At 46.1% G+C, this 19,022-nt stretch overlaps 3 protein-coding genes across 3 annotated transcripts; 2 read left to right on the top strand and 1 right to left on the bottom strand.

Annotated features, from left to right (window-relative positions):
• Positions 1-6,095: 6,095 nt before the first annotated feature.
• Positions 6,096-9,906, top strand: LOC127769720 (receptor protein kinase TMK1-like). The gene is made up of 2 exons (XM_052295341.1): positions 6,096-8,634; positions 9,104-9,906. The coding sequence occupies exons 1-2, from the start codon at positions 6,327-6,329 to the stop codon at positions 9,619-9,621; spliced, it is 2,826 nt and encodes a 941-aa protein (XP_052151301.1). The 5' UTR covers positions 6,096-6,326; the 3' UTR covers positions 9,622-9,906.
• A 2,219-nt stretch (positions 9,907-12,125) lies between these two features.
• LOC127769721 (nudix hydrolase 26, chloroplastic-like) lies at positions 12,126-15,034 on the bottom strand. The gene is made up of 6 exons (XM_052295342.1): positions 14,771-15,034; positions 14,620-14,670; positions 14,446-14,538; positions 14,173-14,270; positions 12,479-12,593; positions 12,126-12,402 (listed from the first exon to the last, which is right to left on the bottom strand). Exons 1-6 carry the CDS (start codon positions 14,999-15,001, stop codon positions 12,310-12,312), a joined length of 681 nt encoding a protein of 226 aa, XP_052151302.1. The 5' UTR covers positions 15,002-15,034; the 3' UTR covers positions 12,126-12,309.
• A 2,168-nt stretch (positions 15,035-17,202) lies between these two features.
• Positions 17,203-18,672, top strand: LOC127769553 (uncharacterized). Its single transcript, XM_052295148.1, has one exon. The coding sequence runs from the start codon at positions 17,369-17,371 to the stop codon at positions 18,215-18,217; it is 849 nt and encodes a 282-aa protein (XP_052151108.1). The 5' UTR covers positions 17,203-17,368; the 3' UTR covers positions 18,218-18,672.
• The last annotated feature ends 350 nt before the right edge of the window (positions 18,673-19,022 follow it).

The following is a 19,022-nucleotide window of genomic DNA, read 5'->3' as shown; positions in this document are numbered from 1 at the left end:
GATGATCTGAATGAAGAGGAGTTCGTGGTGGGCTTATTCAATTTCAATCTACCTATCTGTGCCAATTGTTGGTTAGCTCTCGTGTTAGGGGCTGTTTGGTTTCTATGGACTTATTCCTAAGTCCCTGTCACATCAGATGTTTGGACACTAATTTAGAGTATTAAACATACACTAATTACAAAACCCATTCCATAAGCTTAGACTAATTCGCGAGACGAATCTTTTGAGTCTAATTACGCCATGATTTTGACAATGTGATGCTACAGTAAACTTTTAATAATTATGGATTAATTAGGCTTAAAAAAATCGTCTCGCGGATTAGCTCTCATTTATGAAATTAGTTTTTTTATTAGTCTATGTTTAATACCCTAAATTAGCGTCCAAACATCCGATATGACATGGACTAAAAAGTTTTAGCCCCATCTAAACACCCCCTTAGACTGTCAACATAAGAATATACTTCCTCCGTTTCACAATGTAAGACTTTTTAGCATTGCCCATATTTATTTAGATGTTAATGAATCTAGACATATATATGTGTTAGATTTATTAACATCTATATGTATGTGAACAATGCTAGAAAGTTTTGCATTCTGAAATGGATGGAGTCCTGTATATCAGCATCAGCATGACAGCATGGGAATATAATGGAATCTCAGCTGTTAAACTATGCTTATCTCATTTGGATAACTCACGACGCCACCGTGGCAGATCTTGCTACCAGCCAGCTGCTTGCTCTGACAATACCAACTTGAATGATGATTAATAATGCCGATCTTTCAAAAAAGAAAAATGAGTACTAGCTTGGTTAATTAATGGCAGTCCTAATACTAATACGATTTGAACACATGCTTATACTGCAGTGCTAATTGGAGTACTCCATTGTCGTTTACACTCCATATACGTGCTGGATCCATTGTCGTTTGTTCCACGTACGCGTACGACATGACACATTTTGTCTGTGTTCTTCTCCGTGGGTCAGATCATGCTCGCGTGTTTCGTCTTATGATTGATTGTCACCTACAAGTAGCTTATGCATCGATCGATCACACTATCAGCTTGCAGCCGCACTCCAATTGATCAATTAGCCGATTGGTTGATGTTGATTGATTGATCAGACTGGCTAAATCCTGTGCAAACTTTATGGGTAATTAGTCACTGAACCTATGTCCTCCTAGTCCTAGCTAGCTAATCAATTCGATCAGTGGCTGACGATGAACAGAGATGAGGGAGAGGAGAGGAGAGGAGTGTCGGTGGAGCGGCCCGGGCGTCAGGACACCGACGACGCATATGCAGTGCAGCAGATGCTGGCCACTGGCCAGTGGGGACGACGAACAGACTGGACTAACGTACTTGCGGCTCATTCACTCCACCCTTAAATTCATTTCACCCGACAAATTAATCAGAGTCTATGGCTTTGCTTAATTACTCCTAGATATAATCAAGTACGCACTCACCCGATCCATGCAGCTTTCTTTGACGAGACCGACTCTTAATTGGTTTTGGGGGCACATTAGAGTAGGTACAATAATAACAGGCTATAAGCCAGCTACAAACATATTTTAAGGAAATAAATAAAGAGAGAGAAGAGCAGCGGGCTACAGATTGTAGTCAGCTGTAGCACGAACTTCAAGACGCAGTGTGTGTATGACAGGTGAGACCAGGTATTAATAGTGTAGTATGTAACTATTGAATGAATGAGCTATTAGATTGGCTATAAATAAATTGGAGCTAGTAGTTGGCTATATTATTGAACTTGCTCCTACTGATTCCGGCTGTTCTGAAGACTGATGAGACTGAGAGAGAGCTGGCTGTAATCAAGAACATTTCAGTGCAATGTTAGTAACTGACCGGAGGTGTTTCTTCAGCTAGCTCGTACATCCAACAAGCTGCGAGCTGGCTAGCATGCGTGCTTCTGTTGAAATTTTGCTACTAGCTAGCTCAGATCTTCTAGTTAAACTCATCGTACTGATAAACAATTCAAGGCGCGGCGAAGAAAATGGAAGGCAGGCCAGTTGTCTCGTTGCAAGTTCAACTTCAGTGGCGTCAACCGTCAAGTCCGAAACTCTGAAAGTTAACTTCTGAACGCAGATTCATGCATGCCATTTACTGAATTGCTCCTTCATACGCCGAGATTACTAAAGAACTTGATCACACAGTGTCACACTATAAACATATACTCCACCAATTAATTCAGGTGGATCTGCTTGCATGAGCAGCATCTGATTCCTGTTACTTTCACAGCAAGGAGCTTCATACGTACTGTACGTACCTGCAGATATATAGACAGACAGGTTTCAGTTTCACTGGAGATAGCCTGCATGGTCAGCGTAATCCTAGTACAACCGATCCATCTGATTCGGCACCCCATGCATGTGTTCTTGGAGTGTAGATGCAAATTGCTCAACAGCTAGCTACCTAGCTAGCTGTATTAGCGTCTTCCTGGAGGCAAATCTGCACACTGGATTGGAATATTTGATCAGTAACATGCATAGAAGCACATAGGGAGAGTATTAACAATTTAGTAATTGACATGAGCTAGCAGCAATATGCTGTACAAGTGCACAAATCCAGACAAGTGGAGTACAATTGTAGCATAGCAGAATAGATAAATGGGATAACTGAAGCATGAGCATGTGCTAGCTCTTTTGACTGTATATATGTATCCATAGTGCAGTAGTATGGATACATGTTGCTTTCTCTCTTTGACATTTTGCCCGGTAGCTGCTCGACAACAGATTAACGCTCTCCATTCCTACCTTTTCTGCAACACAAAGTCACAAAGACATGCAGGCGTGCCTATCTTTGTCTTTTGCACACCGACTGTATGAGCGAACAATTATTCTTTTAACTGTATATCTTTTTCTACCTATCTAGTATTTATCTACTACTATGCATGATGATTTCTGCACCTTCAGAAAATTCAGACTACTCAAGGATTAACACTTTCATCTTCAGAGAAATTAAAGAAATTTGCAGAGAGGCTGGTATGTTTTTCTTTTATGCATTGCCCAGCAGCAGCAGGAACATCATATATTATACAATTCCCAGGCAGTTTTCAGAGAAAAGGCCGGTGCTGAAGAACAGAATCATTGCTCCACATGGTCCTTCTCCTTCCTTGGTAGACTGAATGCTAATCTGTCAAGACAAGGACACAAAAAACATAAGACACAGGAAAGCAAAAAACTGCATGCATGCTTTGATTGAGTGATGAAAGGAAGGAAGGAACATGCATGGCCATCACTACCACTACCAGACTAGGACTGCTACTATGTCCATCACTAAAAGCCTCAAACCCCAGCCAGTAGTGAACAAAGTGCAAACAAGAACAAAAAGTAAACCGGAAGCTTCACTGCAATGTGGACTTCAGCTCCTTGATAAGTTGGTATATACTGTAGCTGGTAATGCCAAATCTTGTACTGATGCAATGCACTAGTAAAAACTGTATATTTGGAGTACCAGGTTGGTAGATGAGTGGGTTAGGCTACATACATTTGTGAAAGGCGAGAAGCATATTTAGCCGAATAATCGTGCAAATAGCAAAAACTGAACCAAAAACATGTATATATGCAGAGATAGCGAAAACCAATATGTATATGGCACTAGAAATGAATGCAAATTGTTACTCTACAGGGGGAGGGACAAGAAGGAGATGGTGCCACTTTATTAAGGTGGAGTACATAGCTGTGGAACATTCAGAGCCGCGAGACGTGAGATGTTTGTCATCACGCACAATGTATGAAGCACAATGAATTGCAAACATCATCGACCTAGCTACAGTATTGGCGCAATTAGAGCACCCGCAATGGTAAAGTAAGGTGCTATCTATAAAACATTTACATCTCAGTAATAGACTAGATTAATAGTAAACCACTTCAATGGTATGTCTATATGGGTATCTATAGCTCTCTAATCCATTGCTTCGTTTTTCTCTATAAACTATCTCCAGATTAGTAGATAGCTTTGTTCTCTCTCTTCATTTAATCTCTTCCAAGTAAGAAAATATGTTGACATGGATCTCTTGTAGAGAGCCTATAGATAACCATTGTAAGTGCCCTTAGAGCACCCGTAATGGTAAAGTAAGGTGCTATCTATAAAACATGTACATCTCAGCAATAGACTAGATTAATAGTAAACCACTTTAATGGTATGTCTACATGGATATCTATAGCTCTCTAATCCATTGTCTCGTTTTTCTCTATGGACTATCTCTAAGTTAGTAGATAACTTTGCTCTTTATCTTCATTTAATCTCTTCCAAGTAGGAAAATATGCTGACATAGATCTCTTGTAGAGAGCCTATAGATAACCATTGCGGGTGCCCTTAGCATGCACGATGCAATGTAATTACAATCGTTTTAATTAATCTGTGGGGGAATCGAAGAAACATGGATGTTGATGCGATTAATATACTTGGTGCTAGCTGTTCCCTCGAACCGTAGTTAATTGCACCATTCCAAGTATAAACTTGGCGTTTCTTTCTTCGATGATGCCATCGCCACTTTCCCAATATTTGACCGGCTGGTATGCACGCGGTGTATAATTAGAGGAGATATATACTCCTATCTCACATAAGAGGCAACAATTAAATCAAGGATTTGATGCCATGGAATTGAATTGAATGAGCATAAAAAATATATATCTGATTCGATCGATATTAGGAGTACAATATATATTTACTGTTCCTCCGAAAAGAGAAAGAGAGAAAGATAGTACTACTACAGTGTTGTTGATAACCGTTGGTTGGTTGGTCCAGACAAGTTAGGAAGGAAGGGGGGAAATATAATGTGGGGGAGCCAATCCCGGCGAGTTTCCGGGTGTCCTCTGTTACACCCGCAATTCCATCGATCAACAACACCACACTGGGGGGGTGTAAACCTTTGCATTTTATTTTCTTTTAGTATTTATTTATTGTCCCAGGCTGCCACGCGCATTGGCATGCTACATCAAGACTTGCACTGTAAGTTGCAATTAATCACCTGGCTGGAAGGAAGAAAACAAAAGATCATGATGTGAATATTCACATGGGAGATAAGATAGAGAAAAACAAATTCGAATGTAAAGAAAACAAGACAAACCAAAAAGCACTTCAATTGGCAAGTTTAATTCAAGTCCTAAACTCTATACGAGTGCTCTTAATTTTTTAAGTAGTAGACGACGCATCCGTATTTATGATTAATTATTATTTTAATGGTAGGTGACATACCATTAAACAACGAGATATTCGTGATGACTTTGTTGATATGAAGATATAAATAGAGAGTGTGTGGGCGCGTTGTGAGCCCCGTGTTTGTACTATGTTACTAATAAAAGCACTAAACCCTCTTTGAGTTTATAAGCCTTTTTTTGTCATTTTTTTCTTGAAACTACCCCTCTTATATTATTGTTGTTTTTAATACATAATATATGATGTATTTGATATTTTTTAACAAACATTTGACCAGAAGAGGATCCTCTATCTGCTCTCGATTTTTTTCACATATAAAAACATAAGTAGTGTTTAAAGATCATTTGACTATAAATCAAATCACAATAAAATAAAAATGAGTATTACATAATTACTTTTAATAATGCGATTGGTGAAACGTATCTAAAATATCAACATCGACATATAAAAAACACATGGAATATTGTAGTAGATTTTGTTGGTTATTTGAAGTGGTAATATGATTCCACTATTAAACTTAGATTTAAAAACTTAGCAAAATTTGATAGGCACGTCGGTGCGGTCTGTTTAGTAGAGCCCCAACTCCTAAATTTAGCTTTAGGAGTTGGGTCTGGAGTGGAGTTGTGGAGTTGCCTACACCCAGTTTCACCTCCTCTAGTACAGTTGTACAAAACATACCCTCGTAAAGCACCAACGTATAAAAGCCAAAAGATCAGCTTAAAAGATAAGCCTAAGCTAAAACAAGGAGCAATCTAATCTTTATCACTGCTAAGATTTTTTTTCTTAAAAATGGAAATCACTAATTAACTAAAAATATATTTATTAAAAAAACTGAACAAGTAAAACAAAAAGAAAAAGCAAAAAGAAAAAAAGAAGAGCGGCCCAGCAACCAGCATTCATTCCGCCACAACACCACGCTGACCACCACACCACACCACAGTCCACCGTCCGTCCGTCATCACCCGCTCCCCCCTCCCCCTGCTGCGCCGGAAACAATGAAATCGCCTTCTTGTCCAAAACTCTTCTTCTCCTCTCCTCCCCCCAAACACAACTGAACTCGCCTCACCGGCGAGCGAGCGACGGAAGGAGGCCGCATGCTTCCACAACTACAACCTCCTCCTCCTCCTTCTCCCGTCTCCAATGCCCTCCGCCTCCACTAGATGGCCGCCCTCTTCCTCCTCCTCCTCCACCTCCTCCTCCACGTATCACACGCCGCCATCAACCCGGGCGACCTGTCCGTGCTCCAGGACCTGCGCCGCTCGCTGACCAACGCCGACGCGCTCCTCGGCTGGGGCGACCCCAACGCCGCCGACCCGTGCGCCCAATGGCCGCACATCTCCTGCGACCGCGCCGGCCGCGTCAACAACATCGACCTCAAGAACGCCGGCCTCGCCGGGACGCTCCCCTCCACCTTCGCCGCGCTCGACGCGCTCCAGGACCTCAGCCTCCAGAACAACAACCTCTCCGGCGACCTCCCGTCCTTCCGCGGCATGGCCTCCCTCCGCCACGCCTTCCTCAACAACAACTCCTTCCGCTCCATCCCCGCCGACTTCTTCAGCGGCCTCACCTCCCTCCTCGTCATCTCCCTCGACCAGAACCCGCTCAACGTCTCCTCCGGTGGGTGGACGATCCCGGCCGACGTCGCCGCCGCGCAGCAGCTGCAGAGCCTCAGCCTCAACGGATGCAACCTCACCGGCGCCATCCCGGACTTCCTCGGCGCCATGAACAGCCTCCAGGAGCTCAAGCTCGCCTACAACGCCCTCTCCGGACCCATCCCCTCCACCTTCAACGCCTCCGGGTTGCAGACGCTCTGGCTCAACAACCAGCACGGCGTCCCCAAGCTCTCCGGCACGCTCGACCTCATCGCCACCATGCCCAACCTCGAACAGGCATGGCTCCACGGCAACGACTTCTCCGGCCCCATCCCGGACTCCATCGCCGACTGCAAGCGCCTCTCCGACCTCTGCCTCAACAGCAACCAGCTCGTCGGCCTCGTCCCACCGGCGCTCGAGTCCATGGCCGGCCTCAAGTCCGTTCAGCTCGACAACAACAATCTCTTGGGCCCCGTCCCGGCGATCAAGGCGCCCAAGTACACCTACTCACAGAACGGGTTCTGCGCCGACAAGCCGGGGGTCGCCTGCTCGCCTCAGGTGATGGCATTGCTTCACTTCCTCGCCGAGGTCGATTACCCCAAGAGGCTGGTAGCTAGTTGGTCCGGGAACAATTCCTGCGTGGATTGGCTGGGAATTAGCTGCGTTGCAGGGAATGTGACGATGCTCAATTTGCCGGAGTATGGACTCAATGGCACAATCAGCGACAGTCTTGGGAATCTGAGTGAACTCTCGGACATCAACCTCATCGGAAATAACCTTACCGGGCATGTGCCGGATAGCCTCACAAGCCTCAGGTTGCTGCAGAAGCTGGACCTGTCCGGGAACGACCTGACCGGGCCGCTGCCCACCTTCAGCCCGAGTGTGAAGGTGAATGTGACCGGCAATCTCAACTTCAATGGGACGGCACCAGGATCAGCGCCATCCAAGGATACTCCTGGGTCTTCGTCGTCCAGGGCGCCAACCTTGCCTGGCCAGGGCGTCCTTCCGGAAAATAAGAAGAAAAGATCAGCTGTTGTGTTGGCCACCACCATCCCGGTTGCAGTCAGTGTGGTGGCTCTGGCTTCAGTGTGTGCCGTGCTCATCTTCCGTAAGAAAAGGGGATCAGTTCCACCAAATGCAGCTTCCGTCGTCGTCCACCCCCACGAGAATTCTGACCCAGACAACTTGGTCAAGATTGTCATGGTGGACAATGATGGCAACGGTAGTTCGACCCAAGGCAATACACTTAGCGGGAGCAGCAGCCGCGCTAGTGATGTTCACATGATCGATACGGGCAATTTCGTGATTGCTGTGCAGGTCCTCCGTGGCGCAACCAAGAACTTTACCCAGGACAATGTGCTTGGCCGTGGGGGCTTTGGTGTCGTCTACAAGGGTGAGCTGCATGACGGCACGATGATTGCTGTGAAGAGGATGGAGGCTGCAGTGATCAGCAACAAGGCCTTGGATGAGTTCCAAGCCGAGATTGCCATTCTAACCAAGGTACGGCACCGCAACCTGGTCTCGATACTGGGTTACTCAATTGAAGGGAATGAGAGGCTGCTGGTCTATGAGTACATGTCCAACGGGGCTTTGAGCAAGCATCTGTTCCAGTGGAAGCAGTTTGAATTAGAACCCCTCTCATGGAAGAAGAGGCTCAATATTGCACTGGATGTTGCTCGTGGGATGGAATATCTGCACAACCTGGCACATCAGTGCTACATCCATAGGGATCTCAAGTCAGCAAACATTCTCCTCGGCGACGATTTCCGAGCAAAGGTATCAGACTTTGGGCTAGTTAAACATGCACCAGATGGAAACTTCTCTGTGGCAACCAGACTCGCTGGAACTTTTGGGTACTTGGCTCCTGAATATGCTGGTAAGAATCGCTTTCTCTGGAAGTATATGGTTGTTGTGTTAATTTGGATGCTTAAATTGTACTAGTTCTCTTTGTTATGTGTTACAGCAATTATCGTTAACAGATGACACATGAATTAGATTTGAATCTAGTTATATTGTCTACCTGTCCCAGTGACTAAGGGTCATTCCACTGTTGTAGCCCATGAAAATGCCTTTGAGGAGTTAAGGATGTGCTAGATACAACTGAATTCCTGATGAACTAATCATTCTTAAAAAAAACTTGTCACTACTAGCTTGCAATACACTACATCTCGAACCACTTGACGAGATGGTATCATTGTTTCTCTTCCATGGAACTGTGAGAACAAATGTGTGATATCATTTGATGGAGGTTGCATTAGTATTTGTCCTTTCCCTGTTTGTTATGCTGCCTTGCTATTATGACTCCTGAATTTATGGTTGATAAGTTGCTTTAATGACCATTGCAGTGACTGGGAAAATCACGACAAAAGCAGATGTCTTCAGCTTTGGGGTAGTGCTGATGGAGCTGATAACTGGAATGACTGCCATTGATGAGAGCCGTCTGGAGGAGGAAACCCGTTATCTGGCCTCATGGTTCTGTCAGATAAGGAAGGATGAAGATAGGCTCAGAGCAGCCATTGATCCTACTCTGGATCAATCTGATGAGACTTTTGAGAGCATCTCCGTGATCGCAGAGCTTGCTGGCCACTGCACATCCCGGGAACCCACCCAGCGACCGGACATGGGCCACGCCGTGAACGTGCTCGTCCCGATGGTAGAGAAATGGAAGCCTGTGAACGACGAGACCGAGGACTACATGGGCATTGATCTGCACCAGCCGTTGCTCCAGATGGTGAAGGGCTGGCAGGACGCAGAGGCCAGCATGACAGATGGAAGCATCCTGAGCCTTGAGGACAGCAAGGGCAGCATCCCAGCTCGGCCTGCCGGGTTTGCAGAATCGTTCACCTCGGCTGATGGCCGGTGAAGCATCATATATCTACAATACAAATAAGTACATGTCTCCTCTGGACCTCTCCTGTTTCCCTATAGTGTTCTTGTAGGTAAAAGAATGCATTGTCCATGTGCTTATGCTTCTGTAGATAGACATCCATTTTTCTTTCTTTTCTTTTTTGGTAGGATTGCTTTCCTATTATTCCAATCTTGAGACTGAAGTTTCTGCCTTTTTCTAGTCATCGGGGTCATATAATGCTTCTTTAGTTTACTGTACTTGAAAATTTTTGCAATGGCATCTGGTGGCATCAATGATCCATATCATGAGTCTTGTACTGTTTAGGGAGCAATTAGTACCAATCCAGGCTTGCATTTGGCACTTTTCTGAAACTCTACACAGGTTGCATCATGCCTTGATAATTATCAATGTTCTATATGATCTAAGCAGATGCTAGATTATCTAACAATTACTAGAGCACAGGTAAAATGGTGAGCTTGCAGAGATAGGCCAAAGTGTGAGCTTCCTCCTGAATTTTGTTTGCAGTTGCAGCATGTTAGTACTATTCATTTTCTTAGTGGTTGTGCTCCACTGATTTGGTGATCTGGTAACGCCAATAGAGTCTGTACAAATGTAGAATTGGTGTAAAACTAGTGATGGTTAGTGTGGTTAGTTGTGACACCTAAACCCTGTGTTCTCTAGATTTTTGGCTTGACAATGACTGCAAAGACTCCATCGAGATAATGGGTGTCATTCTTTCTTGAGGACTCACCGTTGATATCAATCGATTTGTTGTTTAATGATGTGTCGCTATGGCCAGCTAGCATGCATTAACTTTGTGGCCGACGGAGTCGATGTGTCGGTGTTTGAGTGAGGTCACTACATCTGTATATATACATGATACATGGCTTCTTGCTTCATTGCTTGATTGTATCTACTGTACGGGCATATCATTGCAAAATTTTCGTCGCAGTATGGGGACTACTTACTACTATGCACAAGTATATGCTGTACACCCATGTGTAATTGTTCAGTACATCGTGAGAAATAAATAGTACTTATGTGGGATAATCTTCTGAAGAATTTTTTGAAGAGGAACTTGTTGCTCTATGTGATTTGGTATCGGACAGTCCGTAATCTGTGACCAAGAGCTCTCACGCTCTTGTCGTGAGCCGGTGAATGGCCACCACGGCCTCATCACGGGGGTAAGGTAGGCAGCACATCTGCATCACGTAGAGAAGGCCTAGGAGCAAAATACTCAAACGCCACCGGTACGATTGGCATTACACGATTGCTTATCCCTTTATCAGCAGCTGCCTGAGCTAAACTTAGTTTCTGGTCCAAACCAAAGCAGGTGTCAAGTCACTGCTAGCTAGTGCATACATACAGACATGTAAAGAAGCGTCTGTGTATGTAGACGACACTGCAGAGGAATAGATAACATGCCATTTCCCCAACTCGGTGTTAATAAAAGAAGCGGTAAGGACAAGATCACAAGAGGGGGCAGGCAGATGAGATGGAATAACACAAGTGTGAGCTTGGGCACGAGGCTTTGCATGTGAAGAGCAGCATGTACGCCATGTGGTGGCACAGGGAGTTCTCGCCTGTGTCTTCTCTTCTCCTCTTTGGGGCAGCAGCGGGAGTGGCACGGCAATTATTGAAGAGCACAGCCCCACCAGCTAGGCTGCTTAACTCCCTCTCTGCCCGGCCATTGCCATTGGCATTGCCTTCCACATGGAAGATTTGCCACTTGTTCCAGACAAGAATGGCCTCTTGTTCCAGCCAAGAGAAAATGGCGCCCATTTGCATTTTGCATCGCCGTTCAATCTAGGCCGGTCAGATGAGGTCGTTGTGGGGGTGTGTGTGATGCATGGGTCCCTGATAATACTCCATCTCTGGTCCCAGATTGTTCAGTTACTCCACTCCTACTATGTTAGTACTAGTATCCATGATTAAGCATTGAAGATACCCAAATAATCCATCTTCAGGGTGTAAATACAAGTAGTACAATACTCTACTTTTGTGTTCAGTTCAGTTATTCTGTCTAAACACCACAGCAGTTAAATGGTTCACGAAAGAAAAGGGGTGGAAGTTAGTAAGGTACTAGTACACAACTACTAGCAGGCATCAAGCCTGCGCAAGTTCATGAGGGAAAAGAAGCAGACACACATGAAATAAAGCAGTTCATGAGGGACTAGTAAATTCAGTCGACTTGCTTTCCTCACCAATGCTCGAGGCCAACCTCTATTGGCATTTAAGAATCCCCACACTTCATGCTGCTACTGGTACTCCAAATCTTGTACAATCAGAGCCACATCTGGAGGTGGAGGAGCAAGCAATACATCTTCCTAACCACATTTCCTTTTCTCTATAGGGGACAATATCATGACACAGTACAAAGCATAAAGGGCAGTTTGTCCTCGCACAACAAAAGCCACAGCAACCTTCATGCCTTGATATTTGTTGTCAAAGAAACTCTCTGGTCCTTTTCTAAGAATTCCATACTGAGAGGATGTTGGAGGTAGAAATACGGTACGGAGTAAAGTAACAAGATAATTATTGTATCAGTTTGCACACTTCGATCCAATGTTGGGATAATAATTGTCAGGATAATGCCAAGTATTCAAAGATACTAGCATCCGTTAATTCATACTAATAAATTATTGTGGATCTATGGCAACATGAGAGCGCTCTATATAAAGAACTTCAGGAAATTCGTTGCAGCTATGATGAAGTTGTAGTTGCTGGATCTGACTGTAGATATGGGGCAAAGTGTTTCAGGGCTGCCTCATATACTGGTTTTTTGAATTCAACTGCCTGCTCAATATGAAATTATATCAGATACTACAGAAGCAGGGAATCAGATAAACATTGAGCTGGTAAACAGACCCACCTTTTCAATAACTTGCTGAGGTGTCATCCATGTCCATTCACAAAACTCCGGCCTCTCAGATCCGTCACCATTAAGGTTAACCTCATCTTCCTTCCCAGTAAATCTAAATAGAAACCTGTTTATTTGCACCCATATGTTCACAAGTTACTTGTGGATCACAAAGACAAGTGGGTATTATCCTTTTTCTATTGGCATTTCAATGGTGCACATTGCATTAACATAATCAAACCATGTCTTAGAAAGTTGTGGTCTTGTGATTTAGTCAAGTCTATCCTAGGCCTAAATAACAAGTATGAGCCCAGGCCCAACCCTTGGCCTAAGTGAATGAGTGTGAAAGATGTAAAGTGATGGCATAAATGGGCCACAATCCTTCATAAATGGTTCACAAGTCACTTTGGAATCATGAAGTGTTGAAGACATGTGAGTAATAGTTTATAGCTTACAGACACTATTAGTATTTGAATGCTGCGCATGGGCATTACACAAACATACTTACCTGACAAATTTGGTGGGCTTTTCACTTATTAATGTCTAGGATAGGACAAAATGATAAGTCTGGGCCCAGGCCTATCCTTGGTGTAAAAGTAAGAGTGTGAGATATGTGAAGTTGATACCATACAAACTACCAGCCACCAATTTATATCAGTAATTTGAGCTTTAAGGACAGGTATCTACTGGAGGCTACCAAAATTATCAGATTTTATCCAGAGATCACACAGAAAACACTTATATAAGAGTTACAGCCAATCTATCTGAGGGATCACGAACCATAACAAACACTGAACTGAAGGACCTTTTCCACACTTCCACTAAGTATGGGACTATCTAGCTGTCTGAGACTGTATGGTATGCTACATATCATGGACAAAAATAAAAAAAAAGCTTCCTACCAAAGGATGCAACACAGAAACATTGGCTCAGCACAAGTATGATCCTTCGGAGCGAGTGTAAACGGGGTAGATAGATTTGGCTGTCCATCTCTGACAGTTTAGTGGCTCTTCTGATTTCTGTACCCAGCCCCTCTCCAAGAAGCTTTCTATTTGAATTTTTGCCCCTGATAGATTGAAGCTTCCTATTTGAAGCTGTAAGCACTCTAGATAGATTGAAACTTTCCAATGCGCTACAGCTGGAGAACTGGACAATCACATGTGTGTGCACACTGTGCAATACAAGCATGTCAAGTGTAACATATACTGATACACACACATATGGGCGCAGCCAGGAAAATATGATTCATTGGCAGCTCAAGGTTCAATCTATATAAACATTCTAAGAGCACTAGGTTTAAGGTGCTGGCATAGGCTTCCGACAGGTATAGTATCATTTCTAGGAAAGTGAGGTGTAACATGTATGCTGCAGCTGTGGCATAGATGATTTTCCACATTTTACAGATACTATTTATAGTAGTTATGGTGCTTATAACTTAATCAATATCATATTTAGCACGAAAATCGCTAAACCGGTACACTTCGTGGACAAGACAGTGTTTCTCTAGCACAGAGACTTAGAACAAGAGCAATCTGGCACTCTTTAGTCGTAACTGTGAGTTTCTGCCTGGCAATTACCATACTATCTTAACCATATGGCTGTTTATCAGATAATTCTTGTCAGACTATTCTTGCAGGTCTAAACAGATACCACACAAATGTTGGTTACTAGCATCATTGTTGGCCCAAGGAAATGAGAAGGCTAACCATTTCTGAGCCTGTCCTTTCCAGTTCGTTCCTCCCCACCTAGCATTCAGCTTTTCTTTCACATCAACAGGGAAATCATACGTTAACCAAACGGGGACCTACATGAACATATACATGCAACTCAGTCAGCAAAACTAGTTACGAGACTGATTATGACAAACAAGTATCATAAACACGCAGTATTAGGAGAGACGCTGCAGGTTTGCAAGCAATTAGCAGCCGTTTGCGTGAAACAGAAGAAGTTTGGGAGTGGGCGAAAGGCCAATAGCTGACCTCAGCCACCATTTCTGCAGATGTAACACCCGTTTCCTCCCTCAATTCTCTGAAAGCAGCTTCCCTCGGATCCTCTCCCGCATCAATACCACCCTGTGGCGAACATCGCACTTGCGGATTAACACTCAACAACCTCTCGAGACAAAACATAGGAGCAGTTGTTCATCACCTCACCTGAGGCATCTGCCATGTGTTGGCGATGTCGATCCTGGACGCGGTGAAAATCTGGGGACAGAGGAGAGAGCACACGGAAAAAATTGGTCAGTTGAAGCACCGACGAAGAGGAGGGTTAGGTCGCGGGAGTGGAGTCGGGAGCGCCGCTTGCCTTGGTGAGGGAGGGGTCGGCGAGGCAGATGCCGACGTTGGTGCGGTAGTTCTCCGGCGGCGTCTCCATGGAGGCTACGACGGCGAGCGGCGACGCGGAGCAGGAGGAGGAGAGCGGGCGGGTGAGGCGGAGCGCGGAGGAGGGGAGGAGACGGCGGCGAGTAGCGGTGGTGCGGAATCGGATAGGGCTCACGAGGATTGGGGGGAGGCGTGCGACGGACACCACCACCATCACTCCGCCCCGCGGCTATGGATCGCCGGGGAAGAATCTCTCTCTCCCCGATTTGCCCTGCAGCCTCGCTGACAGGTGGGCCCGTCAAGAGTTGGGCCAGGCCCACACGATTTTGCCACGCGTTTCGGCCTGCAGGCCTAACAGGGAGACCCGGGCCAATATACCGTCGCCTGAGACTTTGTTTTTTTCTTTTTCTTTTTGCGAAACTTTTTTTAAAGGGAACTTTTTGCGAAACTTTGTTTCTTTTACTTCATCCAATCAATAATATTTGTTGTTTATGATGATATTTAATCAAATTTTCGTCATCAACAATTTCTTAGTTTAAAACTAAAAATGATATATATATAGACTTATCTCGAAAGTGCTATAGTAATATCGTAAACTTATTAGATTTTATAAATGTTAAAAGTTTGAATACATATTTTTTTGTCCTACATGGCAAATACTCTTTTAATCAGAGGAATATTTGCCTAATTGCTCGTGCGTGTGATTCGTTTCTCTCCAAGATAGGGGATGATGCAAGCATGGAGCAACTAAGGTTTGAGTCTTAGGCTTACCTCAAAAATCATGTATAAATTATCTTAAATGATAAATCACCATGTACTTATAATGAAAAATAATAATTCATTAGTTGAGTCTTAAGCTAGCCCTGGTATTTAGTCTTTGGTAATTTTTTGGCTCTGTCATTGTTTAAAAAAGAAAATAAAATACACTGATTTTTTTTAACTGGACCCAAACCCCGCCGCTAAGCAAGTACGGAGCACTCAACTGTGTTGTGCTCCCGTTTTGCTTGGTACTACCTGTCAACTTGCCGCTCCAACCTCCAAGAAGTTTCCACTGTTGTGCTTGTAGCGAAGCTTTAAGCACGGTCAAACGGGGCAGCCAACCAGGTGGTTTAGGTTAGGCTCCGTTCAAACAATTTGAGAAATTTCGTCGAAGTATTCGGCGAAACTTGTACTGATCTAATTCGGATACTGGACTAAAATTGTTTCACACAAGGAAAGGGAAGGGCAAGTCGGTTCATTCCAGAAAAGACAAGCAAAGGGGCTTAAACAGACAAATATTGTTGGGCCACACTATCATACAGTACGTTGCTAGGAGTGACGGCCCATTGTTTTATATCCTGGAGGAAAAGAAAGGAAAAAGGTAGCCCAGCCCAGTCAAAGGGCCCCCCATAACTTGCTGCGACGGCCATATGAATCCGTCCGTTATGATATCCTTTCTCCTGCGCGTACTCTCTGCTTGGTTTGTATTGTCTGTTGGAATGAACGTTTAATTAGAATAAACGTTTTATCACATGTGCATCTATTTTGCCATGTTTTAACCCGTTTTTAAGGAGTAGTACGGTAATAAATAAAATGAAATGAATGCCTATTTATTCTAATTAAATCTTTGGTAGTACGGTGTTTAACTTGCGTACTGTACAATTGTACATGTATTGTCAGGATCTGCTTTATTAATGTTGCTGGAATTTATAGTAGGATTTGACCATAGTAAATTAATTTGGAGGAATTGTTTTCCGATTTTAGATATATATAGACACATTGTTCCACTGGTCTGTATAGATAGAGAAAATTAACTAGGATAGGGACGGATAAAAACAGCCGGAATTTAAAAGTAGAGTATTTACACGCTTTTTAACCTTGTGCGGGCATACATAAGCAGAAATAAAAAAAAAAGAATACATCTAAGCTGCTATTGCTACGGAGGAAGGCGGAAACGGTCCGTGTATATAGCCGCCGCCTTCAACGCGTTTATCACGCCGAATCCATGGCGGCTTCACGTGGACCGCGGCCATCATCATCAGGCTGCAGCTGCAGGGACCCGACCCGAACCGAGCCGAGCCGAGCAGGCCAGCCAAACAACGAGAACGCGAGGCGGTCTTCCGTTTCACCGTTGGCGCACAGGTGTCACCGCCTTGGCCGACCACGCCTCGCGCGTACGGAACGGAAACCGGCAGGAAAAATCTGGTACTCGCAACCGTGGCGGCCACGCCGGCGATTGCACCCGCGGGCAAGTAAGCGCGCGCCTGACGTGGCACGCCGATCAGCCAGTCACCGCGTGGGACCACCTCGCCCCTCACTGCCGCGTGGGGCCTCAAGTACCTTGGCCTGCCTTGGTTCCCAAGGAAAGCGACCACTTCAGGTCCGCCCCCACCGTCCTCCCCAAATTACCATCCCCACCCCTCAACCCCAAACCGCCTTATCTCCCCTCTATAAAACCTCCCCCTCCATCCCCCACTCCCCAGATTTCTTTCACAGATTCACGAATTCCACCCGTTTCGATTCGATTCGATTCGATGCTTGTGCCCTCCGCCCCGGGAGAGACTCGCCGGAATTCGATTGCTTCTTGCTGGTAGGGGGAGCCATGGGAGAGCTGGCTTCCTCGCCGCCGCCCGCGGCGGTGCTGCCTGTCGTCTTCGTCGACGGCGACCAGACCGTCGACCTCGGCACCGTCACCGTCCAGCCCTCCCTCGGCGTCCGCAAGCTGCAGGCCGTCGTCGCCGACAGGGTGGGGCTCGCGCCGCAGCAGATCCTGGCCTCGCTCGCGCGCCCCCGCCGCGCGCGCCGCGTGCCCCTCGAGGAGGGGACCGACCTCGCCGCCGCCGTCGCGCGCGAGGGCTCCGGCTGCTACGTCCTCGCCGCCCTCCGCCGCTCCCGCCGCGAGCGCCGCGGCGGCCGCTCCCGCCGCGAGAAGAAGGCGGCGGCCGCGGCCGCGGCGGCGGGGGCCGCGCCCGCCGCGCCGACGCAGGAGAGGACTATCCTCAAGCGCCTCCCCGCGACGGATCTGGCCTCCCTGGCCTCGACCCCCTCGCCGGCGGCGGCGGCGGCCATGTTCGGCGTCTGGGACTACGAGGCGCAGCTCCAGGAGCTGCAGCGGCAGCGCGAGTGGTACCTCATGCACACGGCGGCGGCGGATCCGTACTTCCCGCTGGCGCCGGAGCGCGAGGACCCGCCCTTCTGGTCAGCGCAGCCGCTGCTGCGGCAGGGGACGCCCTCGTCGTGCCCCGAGTGCGAGGCGGCGGCGGCGATGATGCGGGAGCCGGGGTTCCACTGGTGCGTGCGCGACGCGGTCACCGTCGGATTCCGCTCACTGGTGGGGCCAATCGAGCGCCCGGCGAAGAAATCCCCCTCGCCGCCGCCCTCGCCGCCTCCCCTGCCGCCGACCCCCGGCCGACTCCCGCCGTCGTTCGTCGGGATGATGCCCGTTTACTAGCCGTCGATTCGATTAGAAGAAAAAGAAATGTAAAAAAAAAAGAGGAGAAAAAACTGGAATTGGGGAGGCTTGCGTGTGGAATTGGTGCACCAGCGCAGAAGAGGAGTTTTTTTTTTTGTTATGGAGGAGGAAGCGGCCAAGTGCGAACGAGTCCAGAGGCGCTGGACACGTTGGAGCCTGCAGCTAGCTTAGCTGTTACGAAGAAATTTTCTTTTTTTTTCTTGGGGTGGTTACTGCTTGCTGCTAGTGCTATGTGACAGGTGGTATGAGGTGGTACGAGCCTGACCAATGTGGCTCGGTCGAATCCAGAGATTTGGACCAACATCTCTGGAACCCTCTGTTTTTTCTTTTTTAGTTTTTCTGAGAGAGCGGGAGAGAGAGAGAGAGATGCCTGCTGGATGATGGCATTTGTTCCTGGTATATCAAAGCGGTATATGCAGAACAACATTTTAGTACCTACTTGAGTATGTGCTGAATTTTGTCTCCAGATCAGTTTTTCTTCCTTTTCTGAATTCTGATGTGTGTGGTGGAAACCGTGAAAGAGCTGTATCGAAACGAAGAAGGGTGAGAGAAAAACGACGAGTTCAATCGGTTCCCGCAACGAAACCAACCAACAAACCATTCGAGATTTTTGGGTGGTTTTTGGGCTGGATGCGTGAATGGAAAAAAGGTGGCGAAAATTCATCCACAAGATTGGCCGTTCCAAGTCGTGTTTTCTCGACGCCGGATATTCCATAGTCCTCTCGCACGTACGCACGTACGCTCGACGACGACGTGAAGCGCTGTCAGCTAGTACGTATCATCC

Source organism: Oryza glaberrima, chromosome 4 (assembly GCF_000147395.1).
Source record: "Oryza glaberrima chromosome 4, OglaRS2, whole genome shotgun sequence".
Classification (NCBI taxonomy): domain Eukaryota; kingdom Viridiplantae; phylum Streptophyta; class Magnoliopsida; order Poales; family Poaceae; genus Oryza; species Oryza glaberrima.
The sequence above is the reverse complement of the archived record's forward strand: the minus strand, read 5'-3'. Positions and strand labels throughout refer to the sequence as shown.